The sequence below is a fragment of the Athene noctua genome, chromosome 1 (assembly GCF_965140245.1).
Source record: "Athene noctua chromosome 1, bAthNoc1.hap1.1, whole genome shotgun sequence".
Classification (NCBI taxonomy): domain Eukaryota; kingdom Metazoa; phylum Chordata; class Aves; order Strigiformes; family Strigidae; genus Athene; species Athene noctua.
This window is the reverse complement of record NC_134037.1, coordinates 83,045,530-83,061,081: the sequence shown is the minus strand read 5'-3', so window position 1 is coordinate 83,061,081 and position 15,552 is coordinate 83,045,530. Positions and strand designations below refer to the sequence as shown.

The 15,552-nt window shown below is 45.4% G+C and overlaps 1 protein-coding gene across 3 annotated transcripts in view; it reads right to left on the bottom strand.

The window, feature by feature from the left end:
- The window catches only part of ABCB10 (ATP binding cassette subfamily B member 10), a 28,294-nt gene extending 19,257 nt beyond the window's left edge, over window positions 1-9,037 (bottom strand). For 2 of the 3 annotated variants that reach the window (XM_074925287.1, XM_074925296.1), the window contains exon 1: window positions 8,497-9,037. In XM_074925287.1, the coding sequence (XP_074781388.1) occupies window positions 8,497-8,947 (451 nt within the window). In that variant the 5' untranslated portion in view covers window positions 8,948-9,037. Of the gene's footprint in view, window positions 1-7,190; window positions 7,213-8,496 lie in introns of those variants that run through there. The other variant, XM_074925306.1, reaches the window with a different exon arrangement.
- Window positions 9,038-15,552: the final 6,515 nt, after the last annotated feature.

Sequence of the window (15,552 nt, the reverse complement as noted above, 5' to 3'; positions counted from 1 at the left end):
GTAATAACTTCCAACTGCTTTAACTGAACTAAAAGCAAATACTAGTACATAAAACAAACTGAAGACTACTGAGCTACTTAAACATTAGACCAAGTGTCAATAATATATCAGAACAATGCAGTCTTGAAGATGAAAGCTTATATAATCCAGGTATCACTTTTAATTTTCCCCTTAAGCAAGATACCAGTCTATTAATTTAATCACAAATCACATGAAAAAAATAAGGTTTCCTAATTGAAAGTCTCACTTTCATTATTATACCAGCAAAACAACTAGAAAATAGTACAGATGCCAAGCTGTTGCTTTTTTCTTTTTAAACTGTTGACTAATTGAAGAAACAGGAATCAGCAAACACTCTATCTCCTCATTCAATGAAGAGCTGTCTTTGTGATAACTGGCTAAAGGGAGGAGTACAAGGTGTTCAGCTACCAGATAAGAAGACACTTCAGTCACACTGAAGCCTTGTTACTGACAGAAAAAAGGTCAAAGTAAACTTTAGAGTATTAGTTTTACATAGTTTACTCTGGTTTATGTCAAACAAGAGAGTGTATTTTGGAAGCTTTATTTTTTTAGAGTAGATCCGTTTTGCAGGCTATGAGATGAAAAGAAAGAGGGTGTGAGGCAGAGCAGTGGAACTTACAAAACTAGTGTTACATCAAAGTAGCAACAGAAGCGATGCCAAGGTAAGCTTGCCTCAGGAGAAGTCCTCTTGGAAATGTTAGGGAAACATTTTGCTTGTCTACCTGCACAGAAATCCGGATCGCTGCACAAAGCTATGCCTTTATCACCATTAAGACCAACATGCTCTCCGTTAAGGCTAATGTGACTTGCTTCTTGACACCAGATCTGCAACGTCATTTCAATGTAGATGTATTCAGGGGTGAGGAACTGGTCACCGACTGATAAACCAAGACATTTACAAGCAGTATCTAGGCAGAGCTATCATAAACCTCTCTTCAGAATCTAGACTAAGTGTCTCCAAAGAGTTGTAAACCAATTTCCTACATGCAAGAACACCACCAAGAGAGCAAAAGTTTCTAATTTTGCTGGTTCTTACCAGGGCATACTTCTTGTCCTGTACAGTATGTGAAAGTGTACAAAGTCAAATAATTGCTTGCAAGCCTGCTGAGGGAAGGGCTATTTTAAACACAAATACATAAAAATTTGACCTCAGATGAATTAAGATCATTCAAATGAATCAGGGATGAAGGACAGAAAAATGAGGTGATGATGATGTTTGGCAGTGCATGGTAACACGGCAACAGGACACTACCTAGTTTTCACTATTCAGTAATGTTATGAATGCTACCTCCCAGAATCTTTTAAGTATTTTACTGGTTTCATTTGAAGACCAGTGCTGGCAGGTCAGAAAACAAGCTTTGGAATCAAGAATGTCTGTCCTAAACTAGTTATCTGTGAAGTTTATTCTAATACACAGTGACTTTTTCAGCTTAACACTTCATTTCCACAAGAGCATTTGGAGCGATGAATAAAGTCTAATGCATTCTATCATGTGCATGCTTAGGGATCAGACTCTTCAGTTGTTCTTTTATGGGAAAAAGATGCACTGATAAATTTTATTTGGATTGGTTAGGTAAAGTCCATTTCCGTTTGGTAAACCCTGGCCCACAAGGTATTTGTTTTGGATTAATATAGGGAGATTGAAGGACTGGTATCAACCCTGCAAAGAGTCAGTTCTGCAAATATTTATTTCAGGATAGAATCTTCTACCAGAATACACTGTAAGCACTTAAGCATGTTCTGTATAGTTCTAGGTTAGGTATAACTGGCATGGTTTACTTTCTGTGTTAAAGTAAATTCATGCATGACATCCAGACTGCACCTATTATTATGCAAGAACCGCCTTTTAGAATTGTCCTCCTTACATTATTAATAACAACTGTAATACAGCACTCAGAAAAAAATATTGTTCATGTCTGACAGCATGGTGGCATACTGCATTCCTGGTGCATCTTGAAAAGCTGCTAGCTTTCTGAGTGGAGTTGTCTTAATTTGCAGGTATTGTCAACATACTGAATCTTGCAAGTTACTATTTCCAGTGATGATCACAGTTTTTAGAAACATTTATAGGAGTATTCTATTTTGATTGATGTGGTTGTTGAATCTGTGGTGGTTTTTATTTTGTTATTTTTTAAGCATGAAAGAGCAGTTTGGGTTTTCAAATGGCAAAGACTATTTTCTTTGGTACAGTAACAATACAGTTGCACAACTTAGTGCAAATATCTTCAAGACAGCTCATGAAAAGGCTGGCATACTGGGGGCCATCCGACTGACCAGGATTATACAACAGTTTGGAGAAATTAAGTTGCAGAAAATTGCTCTGAGACAGAATTAAACAAGAGAGACAAACAATACCTTTGAGACAGTATCTCAAGATGAAGACCAATGTCCAGAGTTTGAGGGCACAGTGAGACACCAGCATGGGAGCAAGTCCCAGAGTATCGGCTGATGGCATCCCTCATTCTCAGAACATTTACACAATGCAACTTACAGAAGTCTATCACTCTGAAGAAAGTCTGTTCTTTGAGTCATGAGGTGTTCAGGACTGACAGAAATCACCCTCGGTAGCTCCTCAGTGAGGCTCCTATGGTCAAACAGGATGGACCTGCCAGGAGTCCTTTGCTATGGAGCAAACAAAATTATCAAGGAGCCTTTGCAGAGTAGGCTATAGAGGGTTTGTCGTAAGAGCTTTCAGAGAAGATACTTAACAGAAGTGTTCTTTCAGGCAGGGCAGAACACAGTGATCTGAGGAAGCCCAAGAAAGGGAAGAGCAAATATACGACTGCCACTTAGCACAAGAGAGGAAGAGGAAGAGGTAGCAAGGCACATGGCCTGACAGAAGGCCTATGCAGAGCTGTGCAAAACTTCTGCTTGACTCCAACTCTAAGCAAGTATCTTCACTTTCTCTTAAGAATGATGGTATCTATTTCACAAGTTATTATCAATACAAACAAGCTAGCCTTTTTAAGACACCCAAAAGCAGCTTGTCACAAACAGGCCTGTTTAAGAACCCATTGAAATTTTTCTTTTTCACTTGTTTTTGCCATTGTGGAAAATATTTGGAAAACTCATCACACACACTAAATGTAAAAGCAATTCAAAGGGGGGGGGGGGGGGGGCGAGGGAAGGGGAGGGAAGGGGATTGCTATCATTCTTATTTCTAAAAGTTTACTATCCTATCAAAACCCACAATAAAAGGATGGTTCACATAGCCAGGCTAGAATCCTCTGAAAGTGTTCAACAGCTTCCCTGGACTACTGTTTCAGGACAATGCACTAGTCTGTAGTTTAGATACAGCAGAAGTATAGCACTCACTCAGAAAAGCAGGAAAACACTACTAATTTCTGTATTTTATCACAACATGTTAAAATAGCATAAACTATTAATTATGCACTCATAGAATTCAGTTGGAGATATTTAAACTCCAGAATTCCTTTCAAAGACAAAGCATTTTAAAATTTCTATTGTATTTTCTCATGATAGTGATTCTCCTCAGCCACAAAAATCAGCCAGATTTCAAATCATCAAATGTTGGAAAGTAGTAATATAACTCTAGGTTTGCAGGAGAGAGTACAGCTGGTTTTTGTTTTGTTTTGTTTTTTTACCGTGCATTTAAAAGAAACACTGGTTCCTATTTACCTTGTGTAGAAGACAATCTTTATGTCAGACCAATCTAACTAGTATTCCTTCTGTCTTCACAATTTATGCAAATAGTGCAGCCAAAACATTGCTGTAAGCACCTAAGCGATCACAGTGGTCAGCAGCTACCATTTCTGCAATTTCTCACCCAAGTAGCTTCATTAACAGTTCACCACCAACTGTATGGAACTGTCCAATATGGAACTGTCACCAACGAGCCACAGAAAAGGAAACTTCTGGTGATAAATCTACAAGGCCGCTTGGACCTTTTTCTGAGTTTGATACCAACCATTGACAAAAACCAGACAAAAAACCAGGGGAGGGAAACAACTAAAAACCATATAGCCTATTTGATTTCTACAAAAGGCACACTGCACATGAGAAAACAATCACTACCCCTGCATAACCCATACATACAGGAATTACGATTTTAAACCCACAAGAATTGTCTTCAGAAAATTCAAGTTAAGTGTGGTTGTTGAGCTGCTTTCAGATGAGAACCACTTTACAGTAACTAAATATAGTAACAAAAAACAGTGGCCACATACGTGGACTTGACAGATGGAACCTAAATTTTGGCCAGGGGTTTCCCAGCTACTGGGTGACAGCAGAGAAACAGGAAGATTTACAAGACTGGGGTTCAATCCAGAGAAAGGGATTCTAGTGCCCATAAGCCCCTTCTCTTCTCCCACTAGCTTCCTTCCCATTTTGCACACTATAGAATTAATTTGACTTACTGTCACGGTTGGAGTGGGTGTATGAAAACTTATTTCTCAGAGAGATGCCACTTGTCTGGCTTACAATTAATCTTTAAATGGAGGGGGGAGAAGTCCTTAACAGTGCATGGATTGTCTGACAATGTTCAAACTCATGCCACAAAGCTTGGAAGAGCAAAAGTTTCAAAATTAAACCATTTAAATGTTACTACAACCTAAATACATATTATCTGCTTGATTTAATTTCCTAAAATATCTGAAGTTTTCAAAAATACTCCCTCAAATACTTGAAATAAGAAGTACCAGCTTGTACATGCGTAAATAACCAAAAGCATGACTTTCTAGTAGCCAATACTCACAGCTAATGTGTTCTACATTTCTATCTGCATCTTGTACAAAAGAATTCAAGTCACTCACTACCCCAATCATCCCCGATCAAGTTAATTATTAAAATAGTTTCTGAACTATATTACAAAGAACACACCAAAAAAATTCAGGTAGTCTTAGGTACAACACTTTTTTTTTTAAAAAAAAAATTGCCTTTAAGAATTGTTTCTATTAAGGAATGAATACCTGTAAAAACTAAAAAAGCTAAATTTACAGCAATCCAGTATATCTTTAAAGATGAGAAAGTGCATCACCTGGTGTAACTTCAAAGTACAGAAAAATCAGATGAGTAAGGCAGTTCTCTCCTGATTTCACAGCAAATTTTAATCAATAGGAAAACAACTATGACAAATTATGCCCAAAATTCTAAAATAAAACTTCTGAAATTACATTTCTTGCACATCTCTAGAGAAGAGCTGTGTACCAAACAAACCTTCTCTCTCAGTGCGCATGAAGTGTTATACAGGGAAGGGGCACACTTTGCTACTGGATTAAAAATTTCAGAGTTCCTTGTGCTTACTTTGCAATTCAATAGAACTATTGTTCCCTTGGAGTGTGGTTTGGATAAAATGCAACAGAGAGATTCTCACAGAGAGAAACGAGGAGGCAGGAAGAAATAAAAGGGATCATTTGGAAAAGGCATTTTTGTGGCCTCGCACACACAGCAGGATTTAATAATTTAAACAATAGCTCTATCCTCTTCCCTGGGAATTGAATTTAACTGAAGACACAGGTTTACCTGACCTGACTGCACAGGATCAGCTGAAGAATTCCTAAAATCACCTCCCTCCTTTGGTAAACCTGGGAGGTATTACAGAATTTACAAGCTTCTAATTTCTCTGCACTAAACTGTGGTCACTAACAGAGTGAATTCTCATCATAGTGTTTAGCTATCTTTTTACCACTGTTAATAAGAACAGTAAAATTAAACACACATGTCCTGTTTAAAATGTATTTGCAGCTCTACTCAACTCTAGAAGATGATGAAACATGGAACACATACAGATGATGAAGATGAAACACGGAACACATACACTGATACTTTTTTTTGGCAGTAAGATCTTTGGTGCATTTATTTTCATGCCTAACAGCCTCGGGAGGGTCAGAACCTCTTTCTGTGAGAATATTGCAGGGGGTGCTTCCTGCCAGCACACAGCAACCTCTGGCCAGAGTACTCCGGTTCTTCTTCCTGAGCCAGCAGATGGTGAAGAGGCCCTGCATAAAATGAGATGCGACCCTTCTCTCTTTTGGTAACAGTCACAACCAGAGCAGGTTGCTCTTCCTGTGTCTCCTCAGCTGACACCATTTTCCCACTGCACCAAGATTGGATGGACCTAGTCTTGCCCAACTTCCTCACAAATCATCCTCTGCTCCCCAGGCCTCCATTGTCAATGCTGCAACTACTTCACCTTCTGTGACGGCAAATTTCAGTGCACAACTGCAACGAGCGGAGTATCACAACCCGTGCCACATGGAATCACAGAAAAGGTGTGTATCACTTCACACCACAGTGGTAATGATATGCACCTATGTTACCAACTACTGGTTGTATAAAATGCAAAAGATCTGGAAGAGCTCAACTTTCTTGCTGAACAAAACAGCACCTGTAAGCCTCTGAAGAAATCCCACAGCATTTGCTTACTGGTTATGTGGCCTTGAAGAAATTGAATGTTTTAGCCTTGGTTCATTGTTTCCTACAGTGAAACCATTAACCTTCCTCTTTCTTTAAATGCAAGAAGAACAGAGATACTGAGTTATTAAGGACTAGTTTCTCAGTACAAAGATGCAACAGGAACAAAACACAACATCTTGTAGATGCAACGGGCGGATGTGATTTCCCTACAGTCACCTACAAGGCATTTTACCCATATTTGTTATTGCTGCATTCTGTAATGACCCAAAGTATTTTCCTTGTTAGCTTTTCCACACTCCCACTTAATTACAACAACAAAAGTTTTCCCTGAGGTAGGGTGTCAATAAAGAAGAAAAATTTTACATGAATTCACTCCTCTCCCAGAACCAAGACCAGCCGAATGCTGAAAAGCATTTATTACATTTACATATTTTTTCCATCCTCATGATCTCATATCAAGTTGTTATGTTGGGTTTTTTTAAACTTTAATTCAGGCCATTTTGTTATCTCAAAAGAGAAAATTGCATGTAGCTAATTTTTAGTAACTGTCATAGTCGATTTAGATAAAACCATCAGCAGACTGCACAAATTAAGGATACTTATCTCTATTTTAAAACATAATTACAAGGAAGTATACCATATCCTGCTTGTGATAAACAAGTCAAGTGTCCATTATAGTGAATTAAGTTTAATTAAGTCCTTAAAATAACCAATTTATTTGTTTCAATTTCAATAGGAAAACCAAAGAACTTTGTTGTAAAATCAGTAGGTAATCTATCTGATCAGATACTCACTTCTTTACCAAAATCTGAATAGACGGAACATCAGTTACCAGCAAATGACCTTTTACTTCTTAGTCTATAAACCAATGAAGAAAAATAATCCTGAGAAAGATTGAAGCCTTAATGAACATTATTCCCTTTCCCTGCTCCATCCAGCCCTGTCCCAGCAGTTTTTCCCTGTTTTTTTTCTGCACACCCAACAGTGGTATTAGCTGCATAAAACAGGTGTTCATGACATAGACATAATTTCTTAAAAAAATTTATTTGGATTCAAATTATTTTGGCTATGTCATGCCAACATGTAATGAAGTTCTGTACCCACTGTGAATAAAATCTTGTACAAAGTATTTTTTATTTCTTAAAACTACTTCTTTCTGTAAGTGTAATTACCTCACCTCTTTTCTCCTGAGCATCATTTACCCGTTCCATGGGTACTCACGTTTTTGCAAAGGCTACAGGCCTCACACTGCCATGATAGCACATATGCTATCCACCAATAAAGGTGGTTTAAAAAAAACCAAAGCACATCATAATTTATTATTGTTTTCTTACTAACAACTACTATTCTGTTATCCCCATGAGAAGCAATGCCAAGAAAAGTTTGTTTCTACTCTTTGTAGATAAGGTATCAGATATCACTGTTTAGCGTGCAATTTATGCCACCATGGTGTTTTAATATAAACATTAAAAGTAAGTAAATCGTTTTCAAAGCGTCTTATAAAGGTTTTAAGCAAGAAATTCTTGAGAGACAGAACTCCAGTGTATTTTTAAAAAAGGCTTAGGATTCCCATTTTTACTTCGTTCCACAGTCTCAGAGGCCCGAGCTGACTGCAGGCTGCCTGTGAAGCAGCCAGCACTGAACATGCATAGAGGCATTAACAACAGTACTACCAAAACGGAAGAGTTCTGGAACTTCCAAAACTTTTGCCCTCTCTTCAAAACAACAACAAATTATGAGATGGCAAGAGGAGGATGGGGGGAGAAACGCGCGTTTTTAGCGTTTTACATGTTATCAAATGCCCGCTCAAAGACTTCACGTTGTGCTCAGACGCTACCAGATGCGGCGGTTCGGGAGGGAAATACGACCTTCTCCTTGCCCCCCGCCGCTCCGGGCTGTGCCACCCGCGCCGGGGGCAGTGGCTGGGCGGCGGGACAGGGCCCCCACCCCGGTCGCGCACCTCGGCCCCGGGAAACCCTCCGGGCGGGGGCCCGGGAGCACCACGCATCCGCAGCGCCCCGCCGTCCCCTCCGCGCTCGGACAAAGGCCCAGGGAGGCCCCCGGCGCGGCGGCGGAGCGGCCCGGGGCCGCGGCCGGTACCTGTCAGTCTCCAGCGCTCGGGGTGCGCCAGGGCCAGCAGCCTCCAAGCCTCGAAGCGCGGCGGGGCACCCGCAGCCCCCCGCGGCGGCGCCGGCGGCGGCTCCGCATCCGCGGCAGCGCTCAGGCAGCGCGGGGCGCTGCCCGCCGCCGCGGCTGGGAGGAGGAGGCGGCGGCAGCACGGCGCGCCCAGCAGCAGCAGCGGAGCGGGCGTCCCGCACCTGCTGGCCGGGCGCGGTAGGGCGCGGAGGCCGGCGGCCCCACCGGCGGCCCGAGCCCAGGGGGGCGGCGCCGCCCGCCGCAGCAGCGGCAGCAGCCAGGGCAGGCGCGGCGCGTAGCCCGCCATGCGGCCGGCGCGGCGGCGGCGGAGCTGCTGCTGCTGCTGGTGCTGCTGCAGCCGGTCCCCGCCGCGCGGGTCTGCGACAGGAGGAGGCGCCTCCGCGCCGCCGCCCATGGGCCGGCAGCCGGCGGCCCGGGCCCCAGCCGGCCTGCGGCGCAGTGATAAGGCTGCGGTCCGTTGTCGGCCTCCTCCCGGCCACGGGGCCGCGCCTCGACCCCCAGCCAGCGCCCTCTGCCGCTGCCCGGCCCAGGCAGGGGATGGGATGGGACCGGGGCCTGCCGAAATGGCGCCCGAGCCGGCCCTGCCCTGCGCCGTGACGGCAGAGACCCACCTGGGTGGGGGCCGGGAGCTGGGGCCCCCGACCCCGGGAGAAGGAAGCGGGGAATCTGCTCCCTTCCCGCTTCCTCCCTCCCAGGCCTGCGTGGGTCACGCCATCTCCAGCCAGCCTTGTGGTCCCGTGTCCACAGCGCGTCCTGCCTCTGTGCGGGGGGTTTGGTCTTGGTTTTGGTGTGAGATACTCTCCAGCCACAGGAGAGTCGCCTGTCAAGAGGCACCACCTGCCCGACCCCATGCTCAGGCTGGCAGCTACAGGGTCCCTACGAACAGCCCTTAATTTTTACTATCTTCTTCACATATTACTGCTCGGGCTACGAGCCATCTTCCAAAGAATATGCTGCCCCTAACCTTAAGGAAAGGAAACTGAGTCACTGGGGATGCAGCTTTCCTGAGGCAGTGCAGTGCTGGAAGCTGGAGCAGGGAACTGACCCTGCTGTCCTGTTTTCCCCACTGGGAAGCCAGAGATAGGGGTACCTGCACTTTGCTTTTAAAATTTTGAGTCAACCTTCTTTGTGAATTAGTTAACATCAGCTTTGCTTTAGATTTGTTTTGCAAGAGCACTGTTTGAACAACCACGCTTTAAAGTCTGCAAATGAGTAAAACTGTATTCGAAGATCAGGAGAAAAAGTATTTTCCTACCACAGATGATACAGCCAAATTCCCAGTATTTAGGCAAATTGAGGGGTTAGCACACCCAGTGAGCATGCTGAGGGAAGGAGCCTCATCCTGGGAAAACCACCACCTTGTCGGAGCTCTTTCCCTTGATATTTGAGTAAATTAGCATGTATCTTCCTCACAGCCCTCAGTTGACAGCTAAAACGTTTTGAGACCCACGCTGCCAGGGCAGCGGCACAGCAGCCTCACCTGAGATGTTTGGTTTTCCCCCTTCCTCATCCCTGGCCTCCCTGCCCTTTACAGTGCTGTCCTTTGAGGCTGCGAAGAGGAACTGTATATTTAAGAGAAATCTCGTGATCATTTTCCAGCGCTTGAGGTGCCCCACAGAACCAAAGCGAACAGAGCCCCCGGAGAGCAGAGCAGCGAGGCGCGGGGGGGCACACGGTGACGGGTGTCAAGCAACCTCTGGGCCGCAACTGACCCCGCTTCACGCCAGGCCTCGGGAGCGGCGCCCGTGGGGGAGCTTTCCCCGACCCGCTCCACGGGCGGCTGGGGAGAGGCACCGCCGGGGCCCGGCGAGCAGCGCCCGGCTTTCCCTCAGCGCTTCGCCCAACGTTTCCGTCAGGGAGGGGCCGCCGCGCCCTCCGCTCCGCTCCGCGCCCCGCCAGGGGGCAGGACGGCGCCCGCGCCGGGCAGCGCATGAGCCGCTTCCTCACGCCGCCTCCCTGCGCCCAGCGCCCGCGGGAGGTTCTGGCGCTCGCCGCTTCCCCGAGCGGCCTTGAAAGAAGAGGCGCAACCAATCGATCGCTCGGACGAGGAGCGACACTGGCGGGACGGGGCGGGGCGGCGCTGAGCCGGGGGGGCCCCCGCCCTGTGCCGGCCCGGCGCGGCCTTCGCGGGAGACACCTCGGCTTCGCCCTGCGCGGAGCCGCCCCGTGAGGGGGCGGGCGGGAATCTTGACCTGAACTACCCCCGTCCCCAGTTTCGGGGCGGTTTCAGTGTTTCTGGTTATTTCGCTCCCCGTTTGAAAAGGCGGCGCAGCGCGTGGCCGCCTGCCGCGGGCGAGGAGAGCGCCCGGTCGGCACCCTTCCGCGGCCTTGGCCCGACCAAACCCGTGTTTCCCGCACAATGGGGCTTTCTGGGGCAAACTGTGTGAGATAGTCTGTAAAAGGAGAAAGGACCCAATAAAACATGGTTAGTTGAGCCTGCTGTGGCCTGTGAGGAGCCACACGCCGTTGCAGGTTGTGGGCCAAGGGGCTCCCTGAGGGCCAGCGCCCTTCCCTGTGGCCGCAGGGACACACCACCTCACCCACATCAGCTCCGGGCTGGCCACCCCCCACACCTCCAGGGGCTGGGGATTAACTGGGGTCTGGGGTGTAGTACAGAGAGCAAACCTCGGGCCTCGGAGCAATACTGAGGGCCAGGGCTCTTGCCCAACCCACCACCGCCTGGGCTCTCTTTCCCTGCGGGGTGCTAGAAGGTACAATGGGGAAACCCAACGAAGGCAGGGGAGGAGAGAGGTGAAAGAGAGGCAGGTACAAGCACCACAAGGAGGATACACTCAGGAGAGTCTGCAGAGGTGAGTTTGTCTTCCAGAAAAACTTCAGGTGCTGCAGGCTGTCCTGCACAACCTGTGCTGTCACAAGATTATCTGACTGGGTGTATGAAATCTGGTGGGGTTACATGTTGGAGATTAAACTGCAAATGCCAAATTTGTATTTAGTTATTGCATGAAATAGTTTTGTAGCCTGTTCTCCCCCTCTGCAAGGAGAAACGACTAGGCACTGCAGGACAAAATGCTTTGCATCGATTGAAGCAAGCAGTACGCAAAAGCAACACAGCATTGAAATCCCACAGTATATATGTTCTTCTGCAGTGCCAGCAGAAGGCAAATGAACCACCTCCATCGTGAAATGAAGCCTGCCTGAAGCATGCAGTTCCCACTGCCAGGTGCACACTTGAAGAGCGCAGGCAGCTGGAGCCCCGAGGTGTGCAGGGCAGGGCTCCAGTATCCCTGCACATAGATGTCACCGAGATGCATGAGGTCATCTCTCGATAAAATTTTGCAGGTAAGAAGCACCACGTGCTTACAATAAAACAATCCATACAGACACTATCAGTGCTTCAAGAAGGCAAGTTCTCTGCACTTGTGTATTTCCTGCTCTAGCTGCAGGATGAGGCTGTTGGAGAACACAGGATGTTTTCTCTTGAGAGAATCTGGAGAAGTAATAAATAATTATAAGTAAGATTTTTTTTTTAAAAAAAAAAAAAAAGAAAAGAGAAAGTCAAGCATCCTTTACCTCCTTCAGGACAAGGAGATCTGACTGACAAAGGTGATGGGAAGTTGCAGCAGAGCTTTACATTCCAGTTTGGTTTAGGCTTTGCTTGTGGGGAAAAAATAGTGTGAAACACTGCAACAACCCCCAAACTCACAGATGGCTAAACAGTCATTCTAAGCGGGCATGAAATATTTGCACCAGTGGAGTGGAGTTGCCAGGAGGGAAGAGAGAGCCTAAAATTCTGGCTATTCTTTTCCAGTTTGTTTACCACATGCAGATTGCTCTGTTACTGCCTTAAGCAAAAATGGCAAAAGCAACAGCAGTCCAGCACATAAGTCTCCAGCTAAGCTGTCCACCAATACAAAAAAAAATGAGCAAAAGCTGTGCAAATACAAAAAAATGAACGAAAGCTGTGCAAACATGGCTCATTTCAACTCCAGCAATGGATTGAAGTTGTGATCTGTTAACCTAAAATATTACAAAGTTGCATGTACTCTCTCAACTCCAGACCTCGGGATGCCTGAGCTAATGGTTTGGGCTTGGCTGCTGTCTGGTGTTGAACTTCATGCAGATCCGGAAGGATCTGTGCTACTTTTAAAGGCAAGTTGTCATTACACGGGTTTCGCGGTGCTTTCCTGGATACCAGACAAATGGCCATCCTCCAGATGCACTCGGCACTAGTTTGTCTGGGGTTGTCTTACAGCATGACCCCAGTTTATCACTGCAGCAAGCACACGGCAGTTTCTGCCCTTATTTGCACTGTCCTTTCTCTCTTCGTGAACTATGAAGTATCACCAGCTATTGCAATGCCAGGTCCAGGGCTGGCCTAAGGCAGACATCAGAGTGGACAGGCACTATCTCTGCTGTCCAGAGACAACAAAACTCCTCCTGGCAAGAGCGGTTTGTTATCTAACGGCCTTGTTCCTTGTTGAGTCCACCTACCTCTCCTGTATCCATCGCTTTTACGAACTTCCTGAGACTCATGTGCAACCCAGCCTTTGGCTACCTCAGCAAGAGCATCACTGTGCCACTGAACAGAGCTATGGCACTCACTGCTGTCTAGGTAACCGGTTTGTCTAAGTGTAAAAGAGAAAATAGAGTTTGATCTGGCACCTTCCAAATTAGGGGTGGGGGGTTCAGAATATTCCCCGAACATCCCAAGATCAAAGGCTTCTCTCAGATGGAAACAGGTACTTCAGTATGCTAGAGCCTACCTCTGTTAAACAATTTTAAGCCACAGGAAAAAAACCACAACAAAACCTAAAACAACATCCAGGCCTGATTAAGGAAATATTTACAAACGATTTAGGAGCAAGGAAGGCAGCTTCATTATTTCAACCAGCTGCCTGATCAGCCCTGCTACCCTTGCAAAGCCGCTGGAGTTGGTGTTGTTGCATGATGTATAGCAGTGTGAAGAGAAGCATTGCTACCGGGTGAGGGGAAGAAGTGAGAGCAAAGAAACAGAAGCAGACACCATCATGATCCTAGACTCGTACACTGACACTCATAGCTTCCGTGGTACCTCCCATCCCCTTCTCCAGAGCTGGGGTAGCGATACCAGTACACCTCCTCCCGTTGACAGCTCAGTAGAGGGATTCGGGTGGTTTCTTTCTCCAGTTCTCAGGCAAAATGTCAGAGGAGCACTGCCCATGTGCTGATATGCTTGTAGAGCACCAGACACCATAAAGCCCTGTTCTTAGCTGATCCTCTGGCCGTATATGCTAAAATATTTTTGTTATCAGGGTTGTCATAAACAGAGGATCATGACTTCACTGAAGATCACAAACCTCTGCAAAGACAAGACAATTTTATCCTAAAAGAAACTGCAAAGACCTGGACTAGGTAGGAAAGCTGGGCTACCAATAACACCATCTCCTGAGGAACTCTTCTTCCTCATTTACCTTAATGCAGCTGATCCCTTCTGTTTGAAAACAGGATGCATGTTTTAGTTATAGAGCAACATCTATGATACCAAGTTATAGAAATAGCTTCCAGAGCTGCCTTGCTTGAGAATTTCATTGTCCCAAGAGAATATTTCTGCAGGATGACAGACACAATGGATAATGCCTTGTCTTAAACTGGGCACTTAGAATATACCACCTTCTCTGTACAACTGCTGCTCAGTGCTGTGGTATAGCACTATACAGGAAACAGAAAGCTAGATTCATGTTTAAAACTGTTAGATTTATCAGTCTGGAGACAAATTTTGCCAGTATTTTATACTTGAAATACACTGAGCGTGGTGAGCATTGTTGAGTTATTTCAGTCAGTTCGGGCTCCTGTCCAGTACTTCTAAAAAAACCCTCATAGCTAACGTGCAGCATGACGGGATGGTCTTTGGCGAGGGACATCCAGGCAGTTAATTTAACTGTCACATCGGTGTCTTGTAATGGTACAGTTTTAGAGCCTGGCTCACTGTGAGCAACTAAACACCACTCAGAAGAAAGGCCATTTCAGGACTTTGTTGAAAAACCCACTGAGCCTGGAGGACTAACAAAGTCATCAACAGTTGAAACAAGGTTAGCAAAATGGCCTGAAGTCCTTTTTATTTTTCTTGGCAAACTCAAAGGATCTGTTAATGGAAATATCATTTCTGTAAAATGTTTCTAGACTGAAAAGGCACTTGTAAGAGACAGCTTTTTCACAAAGGAACTGGAATGGGGAGGAATAGGATGAATTTCACCTTTTGGGAAGTTAAGATGTTTAGACTGAACAGCGTGGCAGCATGCTGCTTAGGAGATGCCAGCGTTGAAAGTGGGAAGGGCAACTTTAACACAGACCTGTGAATGGGTGTAGCAGTTTGTTTGTTAGAGCAAATACCCTTCTTTCCCTTTATCAGTATTCAGTCACTTACCATGGACGTGTACCTCAGCTTCGTCTATATCTACCCAACACTTTTTGAAAGGGTGTTTTGAAGTTGATTGCCTTTATCAATTAGAGAGGTTAGGCAACAGAATGAAATTATCAGATAACAGATGTTAAAATCAAGGAAATACTTTCCCCCCCTCATAAAAATCAAGGTGTAGAACTTCTTGCTGCAGAAAACTGTGGAAGCTACAAGTATAGTGCTGATTAATAAAAGGGATGAGACAAAATAAATGGAAGCTAAATCCATAAGTGGTTACTGCAGATACATAGCCTGCAGCTCTGGAGGTCTGCTTAAAAAAAAAAACCACCAACAACTACCCAAACCAACAAACAGTAACTATGAGAAGATAGGAGTGTGTAAACAACGGAAGGATCACTGTCTATATGCCCTCTTTCTCCAAGCATCTCCTGTTAGTCACTGGCTGATACCATGTGGTGCCCAGTGCACTGTGCATCGTCCAGAAGGTGCATGAAGGGAGCAGAACTTTGCGGGGGAAGGAGTACCCAGCTATGTGACTGAGAGCTGCGTTACACACAGACTCACAAACAGCAACAGTCCCTTCTATGATGCTTATTAATATTTGAGTGTTTAACTATGTCAACTCAAATGCTTTTGTGGTT